The sequence below is a fragment of the Pieris rapae genome, chromosome 21 (genome assembly GCF_905147795.1).
Source record: "Pieris rapae chromosome 21, ilPieRapa1.1, whole genome shotgun sequence".
In the NCBI taxonomy this organism is placed as follows: domain Eukaryota; kingdom Metazoa; phylum Arthropoda; class Insecta; order Lepidoptera; family Pieridae; genus Pieris; species Pieris rapae.
Window position 1 is genome coordinate 3,954,049 of NC_059529.1, and position 23,982 is coordinate 3,978,030.

The 23,982-nt window shown below is 32.7% G+C and overlaps 1 protein-coding gene across 4 annotated transcripts in view; it reads left to right on the forward strand.

The window, feature by feature from the left end:
* The window catches only part of LOC110998601 (rap1 GTPase-activating protein 1), a 210,562-nt gene that overhangs the window by 123,322 nt on the left and 63,258 nt on the right, over positions 1-23,982 (forward strand). For 3 of the 4 annotated variants that reach the window (XM_045632845.1, XM_045632846.1, XM_045632844.1), the window contains one exon: positions 4,451-4,595. In XM_045632845.1, coding sequence (XP_045488801.1) covers positions 4,451-4,595 — 145 coding nt within the window. Of the gene's footprint in view, positions 1-4,450; positions 4,596-13,651; positions 14,186-23,982 lie in introns of those variants that run through there. The other variant, XM_022267315.2, reaches the window with a different exon arrangement.

Here is a 23,982-nt window from a genome sequence, read left to right on the forward strand (position 1 = left end):
TACTGACACAGAGAAAAATAAGATATGTCTAATTGACAATAATCAACAGTGAAAGATGTGTTCACAAAAAACGACGAATTGAAGTAAGTATCTGGTGAAATACCTAGAGTTAGTAGCCCAGTAGGGATCCTAATTGGATCCTAATTTTAGGCTTAACGTTAAGAAACGTTCAAAAAAGCTTATTTATAGATAGATAGGTCAGATAAGAATTCAATAATTTAATTACACTCAATGACGCTACAACCTTTAAGTTCTGCTGAAGATTTTTGAGTCTGTTTCGTGATATTTCTTTCCAATAGGCAAGTAGGTGATCAGCCTGTACACGCCGTCGATTTTTGGATCTAAGACATGCCGGATTTTCCTTCACTGTATGAACGAGTGCTAATTGCGTACATAAAAGAAAAATCTATTGGTGCCGTGATTCGAAGACTTGACCACAGGTTGCAGGCGTACTTTCTAGCCACTAGACCAACACTAATCTCTAAAAGTTTTGTAGCATATTAATAAAATAAAAATTTATACTTTAATCAAATTCGTGACTAAAATATAACTGTAATATTGGACTAATTAAAAACAGTTAGTCGGTAGGGATAACGTAAACCATAAATGAAAAGATAAGACACTAATATGTATATTAATAGCAATATATTGTAACAAACTAATGTTGTAGTTTCTAATTTATTAATGGAGTTAGTGAACACTATACATTGTTCCCAACTTTAATATAGTTAATTTTAACAATGAGTCTCGAAGGCTGTTCTTGAGTCAAATTTGGTGCTTTACTTATCAGATTACATCGTAAGTCTAGATTTTAATGCTTAGGCCATTTCTAAGGCGGTGCGGACGGTATAACATGTTTTATTAGCCGTATCAAATTTGTTACCATTCGTAATCATAACTGGTTGTAGGTTTTTTTATAGATTAAATGTCTCCCATAGAAATATCTATATAGATACCACTTTATAGTTAGCCAAATTGACTAAAATCATACAAAACTGAATAATGATTCTTTCTTATAATAGATATTTCTATTTATATATAAATGGTAAAGTTTATAAATTTGATTGTTATTTTAAGCCTTCGTATCTATATAGTAAATACATAAGACGCAAACATGGGTTCTATGTTCTCCAGAATTGAATTTCAATTACAAGTTTTCAATCCAGTAAGTTTAATTTTTAGTCTAAATTGTTAAGTGTCCCGACTCCCATCACAATCAGTACAGGTACAGGTATCAGTTTTAGGGCCAGTAGAATTAAGAAAATTGTTACAAAGTAATATAATAATAAAGAGTAATAATTTATAATACTTTATGTTATAACATTAATGTATATAATAAGAATAATATTTAGTTTTCCTTATTTATTTGCGTGACCACTTACTTTGGCCACACACTACGATCGGGAAGTCTGGTAATTAAGTACTGAATATTCCCAGTAGTTTTGAAATGTACAAAATTATCTTAATATATATATTTCTTGTGTGCGTGTGTATGTGACTGAACTCCTCCTAAACGACTGGACCAATTTTGATGAAATTTTTTGTGTGTGTTCGTGGAGATTCGAGAATGGTTTAGATTCACAATTTTGTCCGCTGGACAATGTTTTTTTTAATTAATTAGTAGTTGTTGATTTTGGAATGTTTTACATTGGATCCGACAGACGGCGCTACCATCGCACTGTCAAATTTTAAATAATATTCGAATTTTAATTTTAGTCTGTCCCGACAGTTAGCGCTGCGATCAAATTAAAAAAAAGTTTTGTTATCATTGTGTTATTGTAGACCATGTGCTGAATCGTTAGATATTGTCATAACATTTGAATAATAATTTTCATCAAAATGGTCCAGAATGTTTTAGCTTATTAAAAAAAGTTTGAAATTTTCAAATTAAAGACGTATAGACAGGACAACGTCTGTCGGATCCGCTAGTTTCTATTTATATTTCGTTGCATTTCTCTCCTGCCAGTCTGATGTTTTAATAAAACGGTTGTAGATAAAATTGCACAATACAGGCAACATGAGTGTTGTCTATGTACACAGGTACAAAGCTGTTTATAAAGGGTGTCTGGTAATAACGTCACAAAGAGATACCCCGACAGCCTGAAGGATAGGGGATTCTGAAAAAATTTCTGCCGACTGCAAGTTGAGTTAATTCAATATACGCATTTAGTCGTCTAGCTTCCTAAAATCAAATTTAATGAGAAATCAAAAAGCATAAAAAACGTAAATTTTTAAAGTATTGTTTAGAATTAAATACTTACGTTTCATATCTGATTCTAGATCTAGAAATTATCAGGTAGGTTCGTAGTCTATTTTTGTACAATTAAAGTCTCAAACAGGAGAAATATTTATTACCAATTAAACAACCAATGCGTATGCTTAAAACGTTTACATATCTTAACAATTATTTGAAATAACATTTGAAAAGTAATAGTTATATGTACTAAATATAACTATTATTAACATTATTAACTCAAACATAATTTATGTATAACATAGAACATTCAATGTCGCTGTTGCGATTTCGAACTTTTAAAACTTTTAAAACTGTCGACATTTTTGGAGACATTATTAAACACGATAGGGCTAAAGTTTGCATTCAATAAAATCGAATTATGCTAGATCACGTTCTTATTATCTTATCTTATTTCGAAGACATTTTGAATTAACATCAGATGTCTTTTTATCTATCTATAATAGGTTTTAAAAATGTTTTTTCCGTATACTTTTAATGAATATCATGTAAAACATACATAAATATAAGATGGGCGCAATACTAAAGACGTAACTCAAGAATACCTACGTATAAGAATGATTAAAAAAGTTGTATTAAAATCTGTAATGGCGGACCAAAGATGTAAATTTTATAAAATTATCTCCCACTGAAACATATGTTACCATCATTCTTGCCATTTATTTTTCACGTATTTTTATTTCTTACATGTTCTTCACACATGTTCATAGCATTAATTAGGTCGCTAGTGCACTTGTATAAATAAATAAAATGCACTCATGTTTAAAACAATCCTTTATAAGCATAAACTATAATTAACAGTTAATTCGATTACTTAAACCATGAAATGTGCCATTTCTTACCGCTTACGTAATTAATGATTGGCGCCAAAAGTGCTCGCGCGTTGCGCGAAAAGAAAGATATATCAAAAATGTTTGCTTAAATTATATTTATAAGTTTTACTATACTAACAACATATGGACTTATTAATTGGTCTGAAATAAATGATTTTATTTTATTTTATTTTTTATTTTTTTAATAAAATTCGTACTTTAAGAATTCATTCGTAATCGATATTAAATATGTAATTGCGAACTATCACTAAAAATACCAATTATCTAAATGTTTGTGCTAAATGGAACAAATAACAGTAAGAATTTGTTGCAACTAAAAATTTGAACAAATAAATCGTAAAATGTATTAAATATTTAAATTCTTCATTTCCACGAACAATGACAAATTGCTTTCATTTTGTTTTTAGTTCGTCTGAGAAAAAGACATGACGAATTGTTTCCTGGCAATATCCGCGGGAACTAAACCAGACTGATTATCGGAATTATTAATTAACGGACTAAAAAGGTCAATACAAGCTTAATTTGAACAAATATGTTCGTTAGTTTTTGGTATTTTTTCATTTCAATGGATAACAAACCAATAAATAAACTAAATTTATAGCTAACTGAAATTGAAGAGATTGAAAAAATGCATATTCTTATTGCGAAGTTTCGAAGATTTTAATAAATACTTTAAAATTGTATGGCTGGTAGGCGTTCATAACCGCTTGTTTACAATGTTTGTTTATAATTTATAACATCTGCTATCCAATTACAACTCTTTGCAATAGAATGCGCTTTTGAATTTAAAGTGATCCGAAAAACAAACAATTCTTAATTGAGACAAACTGGTTTTAGCAACTATTTGACTAAGGGGAGAGTTTTAATTTGGAAAACCATTAGTCGTTTATAACTGGGCGTACGTTATAAAAGGGGTCACTGAATGGTCAGTTAATTGACTCATAAATCACAGACGCACTGTAGAGTTGTCAATATAATTTACGCCATTCTTTGAGTAGAACAGATGGGAGGGATGTTTTTGTAAAAAAAACTTGTTCTTGATAATGCCCTCATCAACAACCTTTTAACTCTTTAATTATACTGGACTCGTGCCGGCAATTATTTTTAATAAATTAGCATAAATTATGACATCATTCAGCCGTTAATTTCCTGTATTGTTAATTTTGTCGTTCGTTCGTGTTAAAAATTGAATAGATAAAAAGTAATTTATTAATTTCTTCAGCAAAACGTATTTACTTTACTATATTATTACAGATAATAATAAATTAATTATTATTGCTACTGAATATCCTTTTTACATCAGCGCCATCTCTCCTACTATGTTGTAATTTGGAGTTATAATAGTACTGTTGTTGTCCGACAGGCGGCAGCACGTGTCGGCGCCATGGAGTTCTACAGCGGCATCTGGCGGCGCTCGAGCCCAACACGAACTCTTCGAATTACTTGAACGTGTACAATGTTCGCGACTAGATGACCAGAGGGCGGTACTACCGGCATATTTTACTCAGGTAAGCGAATGTTACTGACAGAGATTGATATTGCTGCGTTATTCTATATATTATCTGCGTTTGAAGGTTTTTAGGTTTCAAATTATTATATTAGAATAATAGTAATAATTCCAGATTAACCAAAGTTATAATAACGAAGTCTTGGATATATCTTTTAATAATTTAATTTAAACTTATCGATGTACCTAAAGCCTTTCTTAGATTTGTCCATTACAAATACCTCTAATGATAATGGATTAACAATTATAATTATACAAAAGGACGATATACTCGGCTTCTAAACGTAACTCCCAATTAGCTAATGACTTATTCTAGGAAGTTAAGGGCAGCAAGTAATAGCTTTTTAGGATTTTCATTTTTTCATTTGGATCTTCGGTTATTTATCTATTTATTATTATTATTGTTATCTTATTTAAGTCTTCTACTTGCTTAATGACATAACATAATGAACGACTCTTAATGGCGACACTTGCTATATTAAAGAAATATCGGAATCCTATCAATTGAAAAACTTCCTCACAATAACGGTCACCTCGGCTGTTTTCTTCGGTCAACCAATTTCACGGCATCGTTTCCATGACTTGGGGTCAACAGTAACTCTTTCGCAGCGAATATAATCGGCGGAAATGCGATGTAATGATAAAGGTTCTATCTTGGGGTGGCAAGCGGAGCGTGTCCAATACACCGGCAGGAGGCATCAAATTCTATTGTTACTTTAGAAGACTTCGAAAGAGTGTTTCAAAGTAATAATAGCAAGAAAATGGAGTTATCTGAAACCTATCGAAGCGTTCTTAGGTTTTAAATCTAAGCCCATTTTTTAAGTGCCGTCTTATTTGACTAAAAACCATTTTACTGAATTTCATAACTCAGATCTGTCCAAGAATGTAGGGTTGAATTAAACTTGATATGCTTGATCATGGTTTTTTGATATCGTTTTACGCCCGAACCCAATAATTAATCCACAATCTCAGATTGAAAAGTGAAAACAATCTGAGATCAGACCGTGACAGTCGCCTAACTGTATCCCAATAACCAAACCCTACGAAGACAATCAATTTTTGGCGACGGATAGAATGCAATCTTTTCGCTCTTTACACTCATATTTGATAATCAATATAAACCAAAAAAATATATAAAACCGTACAAATAATAATAAAATATACATGTCTATGTTGAAAACATATCAAATAGCTTTTTAATTAATTTAAAACCTGGTGTAAGTTAAAATCTTAACATAGGAATTGGCCTAGTTAAACTGTCATTTTCATACAAAGGTCTATCCACATACCATGGATAGCTTGTATCGACAGATGGCTATTACAATCCGTTTATTGGTTATTGGCACACTTTAATCAATATTTGGATTATTATGTCTATCTCAGATGGTCAAAAATGGATTGAGTTTGGGCGTAAAAGTTGTTAAAGGTATGGTTCTTCATATCATAAACGCGGTCCAAAAACACTATGGAACGTTTAAGAACACATTAAACAGGCACGTATTGAACATAAAGGTTAAAAATTAAAGGATAGTGGCTAGCTTCGTCATCATTTAATGCTTATTTATTGCAAATAAAGTATAAAGTGTCGAATGACCTGTTACGTCAAAATATCATTAAAAAATGAAATAAAAAAGATTTTATTGTTTTTATTTGCATATTTAAAAGTCAAAATTATAATAATTATATATTGTAATCTGAGAAATGAATATGTATGAGCAAGATGAAACAGTGTTGTAAAGTCCTTGCTCTATTTAAAATTCACCCTCCCATTGACGCAGCTCTTTTAATAAAAAGTATTTGTAATAAAATAGTAATTTTGTATAGTATTTAAACAATAGCTTAACACATATTTATAATATAGATAAGTAATAATTTACTTATATTTTTTTTTTCAATTTTTTGTTTGCGTCAGCGTATCAAACTAAAACTTTGTGGGATAAAGAATGATGACGAGTTTCGTCTGTGTGTAATTGGTCGAATGAGTCGATCGCGTGTCTATTATTGGACTATAGTTATTAATGTTAGTTATTAATTTTATGACTATAACATAAAATCGTGTCGTCTTTGTTTATAACCTGGGTCGCCAGATTGTGATTGTTTGAAAGACGTTTCGACTATCAAAAATGTTGTTTCTTAAGAATGTTATTGAGCACAGATATAGTATAAAATAACGTTTTGAAATAAAGCCTTGAGACTTTCATTCCAATTTTTACTTCGAACGGCACAGAACACGCCATTAATTAGTAAATTGTCGTTTTTAGCACCGCTCCTCTATTTGTTTATTCAAGGACGCAATTATTCGATACACTATACACATTTGTTTCATATTAGGTTGGGTTTTATAAACATAAATATCTAATGGAAAAGTTGAATTTTTTATATAATTTTAGCTTATATGAATAACGAAACCAAAACAAATCTATTTAGCCAATAATGCTGATTTATTTCGAATAAGTTCTTGTATTAAAGGTACCGTTTCGTCTACAATTTCACAGTCGTCGACCACAAGTCCCTCCCGAGTAGTTTGATTCCTTGGCGTTGCGTGGGGTGCCTCTTTTTCCGCATTTACCACTGAGAGTATTCAGAGGAGTAGTTCGGATTAATTCGCAGCTGAGTTTCAATCATCGGACGTTGAGGCAGCATACGAAATTCTACTCCTATCACCTCGTTTCAGATAGTTTTAAAGCGCACCAGCACTATGTGGAACATACATAGTATAGTACACAGCCATATTGAAGTATTTCCAAATTAAATCGACTACGACTAGAAAAGAGCGTAATCTTAACTTACTTTCTTACTTTAACATTTGATGATCATAACCGTTTGCCTGTCGATATATAAAAAAACAGTTGTCGTGGCAAACAAATCCTACATACCTAAAGTCGAGGGCACAGTGAAAGTAGAATTGAAGATAGGACTGGATAGACCTTGTTCAAATTACCGAATCCTTTTACCAAAAAACCAGATATTTACAAACTTGTAGTTATTTCAACTCGTGATTGGTTAAACGTGTATTATGTTCTTTGAATATATTTTAAGTTGCTTCTTTAAGTTTCATGTAAGTGATTATTTTCATAGTTAACAATCCAGCTAACCATCCAGCTAACCTATACCCTTGGCCTGATATTGATTTCGATCATTTTCTTTCATAGACATGTAGGTGATGAGCGTCTTATGCCTATCACATGTCGTCAATTTTTGGGCTACCCCGGTTCCCTCATCATAGAGTTATTATTATTTTCATATCTTACAATTCAGCAAACCCAGAGTCATTGACTTCGAACAATTTCTTACAAAACAAGTTGGTGATGGGCGTCTTGTGTCTATCGCATGTCGTCAATTTTTGGGTTTCGTTGCCACCCTCGCGATGTTAACAATCAACTGTTTCTGTGCATATAACAAAAAAATTATATACATCAGTTACAAACGCATTGCTTTTGCTACTAGGCCATCTCTAAGAAGGCTTATAAAAATAAAAGTTAAAGGCAAATTGGCGACGCAACAAACACTGCATAATGCCGCATACAATTCGTTCTTGGAGTTAAAAATGGGATTATAGCTCAAATTATTACCTTGGCAAGCAATCTACGTTATAAAAAGTTTGTAAGCTTCGAATTAAAACAGAGAAGCTTCAAGGTTTTTCTGCTTTTATATCTGGCAAGCAATACCGTTATATAATATTAAAAACTGCATTCAATATTAAGAGTGCAATACAAAATACATGGTAGAAATTTAACGAATACCCAGTAGATAGTATTTTCTTTTATTAACATAGCTTTACACATTTAAAGAAAACACTTTTTTACCGGATTGACCCTATTTATTACTGTAAACTTATAATTATTTAACATAATCAATAGAGAAGACGGCCTAAAATTATCAAACACCTGGGTTCCAATAATATCCAAATTAAAATCTCAATACAAACAATCCGCGAAAATCGAGGATACCGTGAGCAATTTCTGCAGAAACCCTTCGTCTTTTAGTCGATACCAACTCCGGGGAAATAAATACAGATAATACACCTTTTTCTACAAAATATAATTAAAAACAGTACATTGTAAACCTTGGCTTCCATTGAACCTTTTTTTGAATTCGGTTAAAAAGAGATAATAGCAATAAATAATAGACAAGACCTATCTTCACACATATCGCTGCAATGGCTTTGCACTTTAAAATCAATTGTATATCGTGTAGTATATGAAAATGTTTCTTTCAAAGACGAGATATGTATACTTCTGTCTAGCTCTGGCAGCGCTAACGACCGCCAAATGAGGTGCATGCGGTTGCATAAGTGATGCATCGCTTACGTAATCATTCTTTAGGGATGTTCCTTATATTCTAAACATAAGTCGATAGACAGCATACCCTGAATCTCACTATGTTAATCTGAAGGTACAAGTTGCGGACATTAACCACTAAGGTTGTCAGTCAGTAATTACTGGTCTGGTCTGGACTGGTCGTCCTTCCTTTAGGTTGGAGGAAGAGGAGCACCTTCCTTTCACCACATATAAACGTAACTTATAATGAAAAAGCGGTAAATTTATAACAATTTGTTTGTAAATTACAGAAATATATACATTACAGACTATGCCGATACGATGATTTCGAGATAAAATATAATAAAGTATATAATATTTAACACATAATATTCACAATATCGCTGCTGTGAATTCACTCTGCGAACATATAAATATGTCGATAGTGGCGGAGACAGTATTCAGTAGGCGCAACGACTTTGATAATGGGCGTCTTACTTTGATTTTGACTTTGATAATGGGAACAGATTGGTTCCGTCCCTTGGTGTCGCAAATGACCTTGGCTTTCGAAGTCGCACATCCCATTGGCACTAGGAAACCGAGTTCGACGCACACTTTGATCGCATTTTAACCCCTGCAAGTCTTTCAGAAAGTCCCGTCTGGTGTCTAATTAATACCTTACCAATAATAATAATAATATCAACATAGCAGTTGTATAATTATATGTACTTCCTTCAATTAGACCAGGCGATTATAACCCAATTTTTTTAATACATTTCAAAAAAATATATACGTTCTCTTACTTATTCGAGTTATCCTATGTCTAAATTTTGTAGAAACAGCTGCCCACTGAAGTATTTCCGAACCAATATGACTTAGGGTCCTTCAAGAAAAGAGCGTATCAATTCTTAAAAGGCCGGCAACGCACTCGCGAGCCCTGTAGCATTGAGTGTCCATGGGCGGTGGTATCACTTAACATCAGGCGAGTCTCTTGCCCGTTTGCTCCCTGTTCTATAGAATTTTTTTATCGAAGTGCGCACATCCCAAGCCTACGTGATCTTGACTATGCAAAATGTACTTCGAGGTGTTGCGATCAAATACGGCAGAGCACTTGATCTACTAGGCCTCGAATTGTAAAACGCAAACCTCATCTAAATGTCTGTCACATGTATGTACATAGTCGTAGTAACGGTTTAGGAAAACCTTGTTAACTGAGTCATTTGGTGCATTTAGATTGCGTTTGTCACATAATTTATTAGCTGGAGTTATAATCCCTAAGAAACAATTGATGGTATCTAACAACAAAACCTATCAATATTTCAATATAGGTGGATGATGCTTATAATGTAATACCGAACTCAATAAAGAACAGCGGCATCAGGGTTGAGCGTGCTTTCAAATCACGACTGATTGGTCTTCACTTTCTATGTGCTAAATTGACATTTGTATTGAAGGGAAATATCGTAAGCATAGAGCTAGTCCCCTAAATTTGTGTTACAGTTGGTTTGATGACGAAAAGATACAGAAATCACCAAGATCTAGAATATAGTGCTATTGTATATTTACTAGAAATACGTATTAAAATTGGAATCGTTTTAAAATATGTAGTAACAGGCAGCACTTTAAATTAAAGATATGACAGCTACTAATGGTACTTAACTACTTATTAATTTAATAATAATAATAACAAAAGCCTTTCTTCAAAAGCATAATTTTAACCATAGCAATAACATATATTTTAACTATTTTTTATAGTTATCAGTAGCGAGTTTGTCAGGTTATCTTCTGACATAGTCCTCCTGTTGTTGTTGTTTTTTTTTTATAGAACAGGGGGCAAACGGGCAGGAGGCTCACCTGGTCTTAAGTGATACCGCCGCCCATGGACACTCGATTCTAGAGGGCTCGCGAGTGTGTTGCCGGCCTTTTAAGAATTTGTACGCTCTTTTCTTGAAGGATCCTAAGTCGAATTCGGAAATACTTCAGTGGGCAGTTGGTTCCACAAAGTGGTGGTGCGCGGCAAAAACTGCCTTGAAAAACGCTCAGTTGTTTACACTCAACTGTTTAAAGTGTTGATCTTCTTATTAATAAGGCTTAAAATTACACATATTAATTTTAACCTCAGTGAAATTAAAATTTTAATATCAGGTATTATCGTGGCAAAAGCGAAAGAGAAAATGTAGCGACTGCGGTTGTAAATTGCAGTTTTCTGTTAAAGAAAATACGCTATTATAAACATTACCGGTACATAGGGGAAAGTTTTAAAGTGGCCGTTTAGTTTTTAACTTGCTAGGAAATGTCTGCTTTAAAAAAAAATTTAAGTGAATTTTTTTAATTTTTATTGAAGTGGATAATAATTTAAATGGTAATCTAAATTATACATAATGTGCGTTTCATGTAGAGTCAATTTAAATGTCTAACTAATCTGAATAATATTATGTTGACTATACAATACTAACTATAACCAGTAGTCTCTTTTTTTTAATGAGGTGAAAATGCGCTTACGCAGGCTTCAAGGATGTCGAGCTTAACGAGGGGACTGTGGGGCTGGGTCAACACTCAAATCCCTCTGCTATTTAGAGCCACCTACTAAAAACACCTCAGACATTCACACGCCCTTAAGATGAGCCCTAAGGGTTCGCTAGGCATTCTACCCAAGGGATCCGGGCTTATATCCGACATAGAGAGATCATTCAACATCTGCGGTTCCAGGCCACTCGAGGTCGAGCCCCCAGCCATGAACTACCGGTCCTTCTACGGTCATCTCCAGAACTCTCCCTTAATATTATATGCTCACAGAAGGAGACTATTGCACTCCAGGCCTCCACACTTCCTAGCATAGCTAATATAATACCAGGTAAAGTGAGGTCCAACCCTATGACCGATACCTCCCTTCTAGGCACCTTATGCAGATACCGTCCAAAGCATCCATTCCCAGACAGTACCTGCGAAAGCCGAAACGTCACAGCACCTCACCTTCTATTCACCCAGATTGCCCCTACTGTCAATGCAGTTACACTACTTACTATAACCAACAGTCTCTATGTTATATTATTGTATATTTACATATGTTATATAGTATATGTTTACTATACAATACCAGCATATAACCTGTGTAAACTCGGCAGCTCGATGTTACAAGTTCAAGGGCATATCCCTTCACCATTTAATAAACTTTCCTATATGATTTGATCAAACTCAACCCTCCTAAGGTAGAATTCGTCTGATTATCATATTTTCCCAGAACGCTAATTGAATTTCAAATAAAAGATATTATAATAATTACCGCTATCATTATGTTAACAAAGCTTCGTCTACATCTTTACTTAACTGTCTCAAAAAATTGATAGCAATAATTACTAATACACGAATTGATGAGTTAGAATTCTTTATTTTCTATAATTTAACGCGTATTTAAATATTAAAACTGTATGTAAATAGAACATAAAAAACACTACACATATATATTAATTAGTTTTCAATATTATTTAAATTCTATGTTGTTTAAAAATACTAATACAGCTACGATTTAAATAAAATATAGTATTAACATATAAAACCATATAAACACATAAATTAAATCTGCGATAGGTATACGTATTTTGTTAAGTTTAACTTTGACTTAAATTTATTCTTTGAAATAAAATTCATGTAAGTATATTCTTCATAGAATTTATATTTTTCATACATAACATAATTATACCGTTTATATTATACTTGAAAAATGTTTTGTTTTGTTTAATTAGGAAATAGTACATCTTCCGTTTCTGGCGGAGAACCACATCCTTCCTCACCAGACTTTCGTCAAGGTTCGGCTTCGGAAGCAGCTGAAACCAATCACCTGTTGTATCTTTGTTCCCTTGCATTACCGGATGTTCCCACGAAACACAAATGGTCGCAATTTCGAAGCGTCGATCATATTTTGCGATATGCATAAAAATCTTTCTTTATTTAACTTCCAAAGTCCTTAAAAATAGGTATATTTTATAGCATATTAAAAAAAGTTTTTGAAATCATGACGCAGATTTTTTCCATTACAATAGAAACGTGAAAAAATAGCCCAGATCTTAATCCGAAAATTTACATCTAATTTTATTAATAATGTTAGCGGTGTACCAGATTTCCTTATTAATAATAATAATAATAATAATAATAATATTTATTTTATTTCTCACAAAAACATATACAATAATTGTCATTCTTCTTTTTTTATTATATCAATATATGTATTAAAATAATTATTAGTATTAAACTGCCACCCGATCCTGAATCAACTTTTAAATAGAATAAAACACTTTCGTAAATATTAATTATTCAGAACAATTACTAATTACACTAATTAATTATGGAATTTGATCTTGAACAAGCTAAAGGATTACATTGACTTAAATGGCGAAGTTCAAAGAAGCTGATACAGTTATTAAATCCCGAACAATTTAAATAAAGCGTATACAATTATTATTTTATGGATATCTCTATTTAATATAATATTTAATTACCGATAAAACCTTAAAGTAAATAAAAGTACTTGTTTCTACTATTAATATTAGAAGTAAATTCATCCTTGTAATTTATTAGAAATTGCAATAATAATAACGTATTTTTAAAAGAGAATGCTGACAAGTGACGACAAACATCGCTGCACATACCGGCTGTCATTCCGCATCTGTTCAATAGCACTATCCTTGTTTAACGTACATTAGAAGTCTTTATTAAGAAAGAGATAAAAAACTTTCTTAACCGGTGCTCTGGAAGCATGTGGCTGCAAAATGGCACGCGCTTTTCCATTCGGCTTTCGAATCGCGGGCTGTGTAGACGTGACGTTTCGTCTTAGCGCAATACGTTTTACGTACTTCGTAACATAAGTTTTGATTGCGATAATTCAGCGGATAATAACGGATATTGTGAAGTGATTAAAATTATTAGAATACCGCGGAAACTAAGGTTGTGTTCAGTGAAAGTGCATAAAAAACTATCTAGAACGAAGAAATTGGAATTGTTGCATTAAAATAAATAGATTTATGGAGTTCTCGACCGATTAATCGTGGCTGCGTGACGATGCGAATTGGAAGTTAAAATCGTGGATTCGTGGATTTTCACGGGCTTTATGAGGGAGAGAAGATCTCTACCAATAAGCGGCGAAGTGGCGCTCAAGGCTGAAAAGGATGGCGGTGGTAGGGGATTGGTGGTGAACTCAGTTTTATGTGGTGTGGTGGATGAACTGTCAAACGGGCGAGGACGCCGGGGCTCGTGGGTTAGACACGCAGTTATGGGGGTGCTCAGGTGGAAGGATTTGACTGGAGTACGGACCAGTTCCCCTACTGATCAGAAAGAGGTAGGTTTTAGATGTGTTGTGAACACTATGTTCTTGTACAGACTGCGAGGCGCCAGTCAATGTATGCAACCATACTTCGTAGACATAAGAATCGTTATTGCCAACTTGATGCTTAAAACTTATAATATCCGATGTATTTTAATTGTTACGGCTGTGTATTATGATGTGATGTGATATTATTTAAACGTTTAAGTCTAACGTTTTGTTAGATAGGTTTTTTATGAAAACTGTAATTAGTTACGATGAATCATATATGACTTAAGTTTATATTTATCAGTTATGTAAACATGAGTAACAAAGAGAAAACTGTAGGTTTTTATGCTAACATCCGTTAGATGACCTCGATGGATTTATGTGTTACAATATTCACTCAAAACTTGTCTCTTTGGCAAGGTCACTTAAAACACTAAGGACTAATTATTAACATACAATAATAATAACGACATTCGCTTTACATTTAAATACGCTTTTTAGTTTAATTATATTCAAGTGTGAGTTACTGCATTTAAGGCTGTAAATACCACTTATGTGGTATTACAGTTATACATAAGACTATTAAGAAATTACATATACCGTTTTAGCGAAACTCATCTAGATAGGGTTTACTTTATTGCTTATCCTAATAGTGCTATAAACAAACCGTGTAGAACCAATATATTGCGATTAAGTACATAAACTTAAGAAAGGGTTACATAAATCTTCAGCTGGCCGGTTATTACTCGTCTCGTGGAGGTAGTAATTTTTCATCAGGTGACTCGATGTGAATAAAATGAGCCACCTGTTTGCCAAAGTGACCGCACGGTCCTTTAAAAACGTTAATTTAAATTTGGAATGCCTGTACGTCTACAAAATAAGGCAGGAATTGTTTGACAATTTTGAATTAAGAATATTGTTTGACTTTGTGCAAACTTAAAATTCAAAATGGAAAACAAGAATTTTACAGAATTATCATAATTTATTTTTATATTTACGGCTTGTTTTGATCTTTGAAGTGGAAATGTTATGCATATGTTATGTTATGCGTCCTCCGCTCTGAGGGTATAAGGGTATGTGGGCGCCTCAGTCCAGGCATTACATCCTCAGACATATTCCATAAACGTCAATTCGAATTGTCTATTATATGGACATATGCAGCACATAGCTGAATTTCATACATGTCTAGCTAACGCGCTGGAAATCGTATTTAATTATTTAGATAACTATTAGCAGTAGTTATAAGGGTATATAATAACTTTGAAACAGTTCAGATGTAAAATTTGATGCGATATTTATTGACGACCGTCGATGATATTCTACCATCAGCCATTCCGAATCTCCTGTATGTTTCGATGTTCTCACAATACGCGTAGCGCCAATCAAGATCGCAATCGCTATAGCTGTTTTAGATTGGTGATGCTAAATCTTGTAATCACATTTAGATAAGAGCTTTTGTTGGCAATAGATTTTCACAAATCAGTTTTATTTGCAATTGTTAAATTTGTTCACAGTAATACAATACTTAGAGATATCTACATTGCGTGTTGTGAAAACCTTCGATACAATCATTATATTCTTATCTCATAGCTTTCTCAATCTTTGCGACATACAGCTAATATATACCAAACGTTAGTAAAAATTATTAATAATCACAATCTGAAGAATAAGAAGGTTTTTATTAATTCGATTTAATTATATATATTTAAGGATTCGTTCTTGGCGCCAGGAAAAGGAGTTTTTATTTAATCTCTTCGTAATATACAAATTAATACAAATAATAAATGTTTAAGACGTTTTACTTTATTTGTTTATTTAACAGCTATCATAGGCACAGTACTCTTGCGATTTCTTTATCAATGTTTTCGCACGATCCTAAAGCACTAATAATTAATAAGCCTATTTACTTATAAAACTAACCAGTATTTACAGATTTTTCCCATATATGGAATGTATATATCGGAAAAATAGTTTACGTCCGGCAGTATAGTTAAGTGCCAAAATTTTAAACATAATTTGGACCAGCACATTATTACGGAATTTATTGAAATATTCATCTAAATCTCCAATTTCTTAGCTAAATATCTAATACCTATTTACCACAAATATTCAATAATATTTTGTTATGAATTTTTATTACAATAAGCCACGTGCCAAATATTTTCGGCGACTCTGCCTATTTCGTGGAAACCTATAATGATTTATCGAAATGGAGAATATATATCGTGTATTTTGGCGTGTTGCGTCACACAACAATAATCAAAATATTTCAGCTTATTTACATAAACTTTTCGTACCTACTCTAAAAACCGTACAAATATATTATTACAGTCATAGACAGACTCGGCAGAGAGATTTTATATTCTAGCTGAAGTATCAAATCATATTTGTTACAATTTCAACATACTAGCCGTAATATACACAATTGAAGTTGGCACTTTATCAATAATTTTGTTGTCGAGCGGTCGCTGACATAATGCAGTTATTTAACAAATAATGTAAACACAAAAACCCTGACACAAATTTATTATAACGGTATGTATAGCGGTGCAGTTTTTACAATCATCACGTTTCAGCCACTTCTCAACACCTGCCTTACTCTGTAATTTCTCAAAGCTACAATCCCAATTATATTATTAGTTTTAATTCGATCCCAATTGCGACATCAGAGCTGCGACATTGAGAGAACCATATCGTACTTGCTTACGTATACGCTGGGATCGCCTACTATCAGTATTGTGAGGCTGCAGTGTTTAGGCCCTTTAGCCACGGGCTATGTACTCCAAGAGTAATTAGCTGCTGTCAAATTTTATTGGATAAAGGCGACCGTCTGAAATTTTATTCGCGGATGTGTACTAAGAAGGTAAACTAATGTTGGAACGACGTGTTCATTCGTTAGATTGTTTCACAGCCACTTCCCAATACTACTTACATATATGAATGATACAAACAACTACTACGTGCTATAATCATTATCAGTGTGAAATAAACACGTTCGGCTTCACATTCAAAAGTGGACATATATGAAATTCAATATTTCCTCAAAATGAAAAAAATCAATAAATAATATCTACAAACAAATTTAAACATTCTTCCCAAAATTTAATTAAACACCAGAAGTGTCGGTAAGTCAGATGTTATTAAGGCTGTATATAAGGCTTTGGACATAACAGGTTGGAAAACGGTAATAGCCATACAAGGTTTTACGATGTGCCCTTTTATTCTTACCTCATGTCTAACAGATATGCGATATAAATCGTCTTCTCTTTTCTTTTTCTCTTCTTGACTCATGTCCTATATTTTACATTCGTACTGACTGTAACGGCGTGGATTACTCCACGAATAACATATCTGACATCGGTGTCTAATAAGAGGTTGATTGACGAAAACTTAACGCCCGGTTTTACTATCGATTTAAATCTACGCAGAAAAAGAATAATTAAGAACCGTGACAATGATTTTGATCGCATCCGTACTGCAAAAAGGTTAATGCACTATTGATACAAAAACTAAGATAACATTGACAGCTCAGTGATGAATCGCCCCGACCTGATTATAGCTTTATGGCTCCGTAAATCAAGCGTTATCAGTGACATAATATTCATTCAGTGTAAGTTTCTGATCACAAAAATAAACAAAACACACGCAACTATTTTCCCTCGCTTGTTATAAAAGTATCGATAGAGTTATATTGATTTTTGCATACAATTTGTTTACTATGCAAACTCCGTTCTTGTATGTTTGTGCTTTCGTATCGACGCGTGAAGGATCTATGTAAGAAAATAGGCCGTATCGAAGTCTGCATTGTGTATCTGTCACGAATTTGTATAGAAGAATCAATGTTTAACTGTTTCTTGACAGTTGTCGTATTCGATCCATGTTAAGCTATTTTAAATTTAGAATATCGGCCTAATATATCTATTTCAAAATGGAGAAAAAGAAGGAATGAACAGAAGATCGTTTGTAAACTAGTGTATAATAATGTAATTAGTGCTGTCTCGTTCTATTAAATTGTGTTTACGCCGTGATGAAAGAAGACATAAGTTACAGAGCTTTGAATTCTAAAAAGAGAAATCAAAATTATACAATAGGTTATTTAATAAAAACATTATGATTGTATAAATTTTAATTGCGTTCAATACTAGTAATTGCGTAAACCTGTTAACATAGTTACGTAACATGAACGAAAAACTAACTGCCAATCATTTTTTACGAGTTTCTGATTTATTACTCAAATATTGATTTTGAATGAAAGAAATATAGTGAATTAATACATTCAGTAACTCGCTTACAGCCTATGTCATAAATTCGTACCAGGCTTGAATAAGGTATTAAGTATTAATTATTATAATAAACGTATTTTACTAATAAATTGGACATATTTATAAACATTTTAAAATATAATCATTTCAGTACTAATACTGGCCAAAATTGTCTTAACCATTTTGCCTTTTTGATTTTAATAATATATATTATATATCTTTACATAGTGCAATATAATGAAAAAGTCTCTCGGCTTATTACCTACCCATTGAGATGACGAAACATAATTATTTATCAAAATATGCAATCATCACACTACAGGATGTATTTTTAAGTAGTAGTAGTAGTTAGTCTACTCTAGGCTACTCTATTTTCCTGTTTGGTTCCTCGCAATTTATATTATTTTATGTACAAATCATCATCCACTCACCCTGCACTGGCTTCTCCACCTCCATTGAGAGCCATCCTCCTTGACGATGACGTCAGTCCACCTAGTCGGTGGGCAGCCGCGCTATCTTTTGTTCTGCCGAGATCTCCATTCAAAGAACATGCAGGTTCATCGGTCGTCGGTACATGCACGCTTCATGGTCTGCCCACCGCCACTTAGATGTTACAACTCTTCGTCGATCACGTCGGTCTTTTCACGATTGACCTCATTTCGTACGCTATCACGAGCCAAAAAATTCGGGGCTTATTCCTAGTAATAATCTATACGAAAATCCCAATGTTTGTTCTACTTTTGCATCGTCAACAATGTCGTCTGATCTTTTTATGATACAAATATAAAGAAACAAAAATTGGTACATGTGCTATGCGCCTAAGAAACGTTACGCGGTTAGAAAGGAGGAGATATTAATACATAATGTAAAATAAAATATAAATTTCTAAAGCAAGTAAGATAAAGGTTTTTATTCATTATACCAAGGACAATTTGGACCATATTTTTTAAACCGCTCAACTGCTTGAGATACACTACAATAATGAAATACTTAATATAATGAGAACAGTGTTTTCCTAGCAGAATGCGACACTGGTCGACGAGGTCATAGGTTCGATCTCCGGCTGTTCACCAATGGACTTTCTTTCTATGTACGTATTTAAAATTCGCTCGAACGGTGAATGAAAAATGTTGTCCACATGGTGCCTCCAACCCAAAAAGTTGACGGCCTGTCTCAAGCACAGATGTACTGTGCAGAGGCTGATCACCTATATGGCAAATGATTATGAGATACATAAATCTGAGGCCCGAACCTAAAAAGGTTGTAGCATGATTTACTATTTATTTTTAAATCAAAATAAATATTGAAATAATACTTTGCGAAGGTTCGTTTACCTAAAAGTTAAACATTTACAATAACATATATATAAAACAATTTTATGGTACGCTTTCCAATGTGAACGGTAATGGTTTTTGCGAAGTTTCACTCGCCTTAGTCATGCAAAACTCATTAGAGAGCATGAGAAAAAGAGACAATAAGCCATGTTTGTTTTGTTCATATTGACAATAACATTGTTAATTGTTTGCAAGCGGTTTAATATTTATTACGACCTGATACAAAATATATATTGTCGACTATTGCTATGCAATTTTTAACAGGAGACCCGTTTTTGTTTACATATTTTCCAACAGAATTCAATGAAAGTAATCGTTAGATGTCATTTTTTGGTATAATTGCGAAAGATTCTTACGATACATCTTGCGTATATTACATAGTAAATTTTTATTAAATGATTGAAAACATTTCTTGTCTCAGCAGATCGAACCCACAACCGTCTTATCAATAAGCCGCTAAACTAATACAAGCACATTAATCATCTCTATAGTGAAATCGACACTGTTTGCGTATTTTCCTATACGTATATAATCTTTTGACTATGAATTTACAGCTGTGTACACAGTTTTAGCAATTATAGATTGTTTTTGATAATACGCATACAAAAAGTTGTAATTATGGAAGATATGTTACATTAACAAAACCTCTACTTGTCTCAAATATTATTCCGGTCACTTTAGACAATTTCACAGCGTAACATCTTAAAATAGTTCCATTTTTTATTTACTTATTAAACGTAAAATCAAAGACTGTTACGGTAAATTTATATTTCAGAGAAATTTCAAACACAGATTTTGATTTTGATCTTGAAGTTGAATCGTATTAAGGAGCGACTGTATTAACACCTGCTGACTAAGCAATTTTCAGTGTTCTGAGTCATCTTTATGCATCGATTTATCTTACAAGAAAACAGTTTTACCATCCTTTATGTAAGTTAACTTTTATACTTGCGATTTTCAAACCTCATTGTAATGTTACCAAACATTAATGTTTATAAAAATACTGATAACATTATCTTAAATCGATTTTTATGTACCTTTAATAGGATTCATAATAATATGAATATAAAAATAATATATATTACCGCGTAAATAATATGTATTTACTCCAGTTTAAAATCAAGGTGTCTTAAACTCCGTAATAGACATGGTGGCAGACAACGATCACTTATCTAAGTGTTAATAAATATATCTTGCATAAATCTGAAGCCAATGCCTAAAAATAGGATTATGCTTTCCGATATACAGATATATATTTTATATTTATTAGTAATCTATGTTGGTGTCGTTAAATTACATTCCATATATGTACTTATATTTATATACATTAAACTGAAATTTACGTAATTTTGATGTTAAATATTTGTTAACTATTGTGCTGATAGTATAAACAAAAGTGCATTTTCGACACATGTGCTATGGGAAAAAATTTCATATTGTTTATAAATGTGTCCTACTTTCGTAATATAGCATTAATGTGGTATATGTACTTATGAAAGTAACAAAGGAGGAAACGATATTGCGTTTCGTTTCATTATGATTGGTCAACTGTGTGTCTAGTCCAAGACGCGTTCACGACAATAATATAACGTCTAATGAAAATCAGATTTGCAGTGTCAAATTGCAGTGTTTAATTATAAAACAGCGTACCAATTTTAAATGCCAACAACGCATTCGCGAGCTCCCTTGTGATGGGCACACCAAACTAGGCTCACCCGAAGTTAAGTGAGAATGTGTATATATATAATTATATATATCACAGCAGTTGAGCCTTCTGTCCTCCCTATTATATAGGAATGTAGGAATGTAGAAAAACTATATACTACGCAGTTCGTACAGCACTCATACAAGTACGGCTTAATTAATCTTTAATGAGGTATTTATAAACTACTTACAAGTGTATATAATCTACTACAAATTTTCAACCCTTATTATTTTCCTTAAGAGCTACTTATATAGCCGCCGTAAACCAGTCGTCCCAATGATTGTCCTCTGTATTATTTTTCTAGTATATACGCAATACTTAATCGATAAATTACTTGAATACCAATGAAACTGACTTAAATTTCTCTCGTTCCAGGTATGTCGGCTGCATTACAATCGAATTAGAGCGAAACATTTACGGTAAACATTTTAATGAAGCATACTTTCATCTCTTCCGATTCGGTATCGATTTGCATAGAGATCACGCGATGTATCGTGACGAAAAGTCGAATTTTGTCTAGAAATATTGGACGAAATTAGTTAATTAGCTGTCCTAATAACTTGTGTTCTGGACTGGCTGATTCTACCATATATTCGTTAAGTAATTTCTCAATAACTTTTGCGGTGTCCAATAGAGTGTTTAGGATAAAAAACAATAGTTTTTATACTTGTATTCAAAACAAATAACATAATATGTACATAAAAATATACCTAATATTTTACCTTACTTACATAAACTAACCTTAAAATTTAATAATGAAAAGGTCCAGTGGCAGCTTTCCCGCTTTGAATATATGTACTTGTATTGTTTAAGTCGTATTTAAAGTCCTTCATACTAAAGATGATAGGTGCTAACAGCGCTACATAGAGTCGTTCATTAAGAGGTTAAGTTCCAGAGACCTATACTACCATCATTACATACTAATATGCTATGTACGTAGAAGGTTAGTAGTAGAAAACACATTATAACTATTTAATGAAACGACTTCGTTAACTGTTAATAACACTTGTTGTCCACCAAGTATGTAGGAATTGAAATAGCCTTATAGTTCTTCGTATGTTTCTTTCAGTGTAATTAAAATATTTGAACACTTTTATTACCAATTTTTCGCGATAAAATCGTGAGGTACGGCTATTTTCATAATAAAAGTGTGGTCACGCAATTGTATCCGTCATATTGGTCGAAGGCCAGCATTTACGACAGTAGGTTTTATTCCCCTATTTCGGTAATACGTCCATTGTGGATGGCGTTCAACAATAGTTCTATAGAAAACTTCAATGCGTCTTTTTTAGCTCTGCATTTCCGATTTTGCATTGAATGGAAACTGTACTGAGGTTCTAGGCAAATGTAGATAATTTAATCAGGATATTAATGAGTTCACTTCATCAAAGTTGAGACCGTTTATTACGATGTATGAATATATGCAAGGTGTCAAACCTAAAGGTTAATATATTAGTAGCTTAATTTTAGAAATATGTTGGTGATATCATTCACATTGAGATATATGAACTAGAAATTACTTTATAAGGACGATGTAACAAAATTTTGTATTGTAAAAAAAATACTTGAATGTTGTAGGTTGCTTTATCAAGTACCTTTTTGATAATTAATTCTCACCCAATAAACCAATCACTTTTGTATACATTATCTTGATTTATTGTGTCCTAATCACGATACGCAAACTACGCCTCCAAATAAACATAAAAAACACAGTTTCATCCTAACTTCTTCTAGACAAACAGTATCAAAGCAGCCATTTGTTGGCAACTCCCACATCCAATTTATTCTTTCGACCTGTCTAGAATCCAGATTATATCGACCTATTTACCCGCGTATAAATAGCTTTGCAATGTATTGAATAGGTGTATTCAATAAACTCAAAAATAATTTGTAATGTAACAAGCTGTCTATCTAAACACACTCATTGTTTAGAGTAGGTTAGTCTGATATCATACAAATCATCAATAGGTTATTTTGCTTCGAATCAGATACAATGTATCTTTCAACTAATCAATATTTTTTTATTGTTTGTTCCCTTTTGCAAATTTTCGAAAGTAAATATTTCGTCTCTGGCTATAATTTTTGGGTCTGTTTTTATATATAATTTTTGTAAGCTTCAGGATTACGATATAAATAATTAAATTAAACACAATGTTAAAAATAATAAAGTTTTTGATAACACTTCTTAACTGATTGAAAGACGAAATTATTTTCACAACTCGACGTTTTGAGTGATTTTCGGCATTCGATTTTCGAAATTCATGAAAGAAGTTTTATGTGTGTCGATAGCCTAAGGCACCTTTTTTTTAAAACCCGAGTAATACGATTTTTAAGTTATCACGTTTCGCGTGTACAAACAGTAGGGTGACTAGCGTTTATTGTCAACTGAAAGTTACGGCTAGCGCCATCTCTGATTCAAATAATTCCATATTTAAAGTTCCATAACACCCAAAATATGGGCTACACACATGTCTGCGTAGTTTTTATTGATTACCTTAAGGCAAGAAAAGGCAAACCGCACAC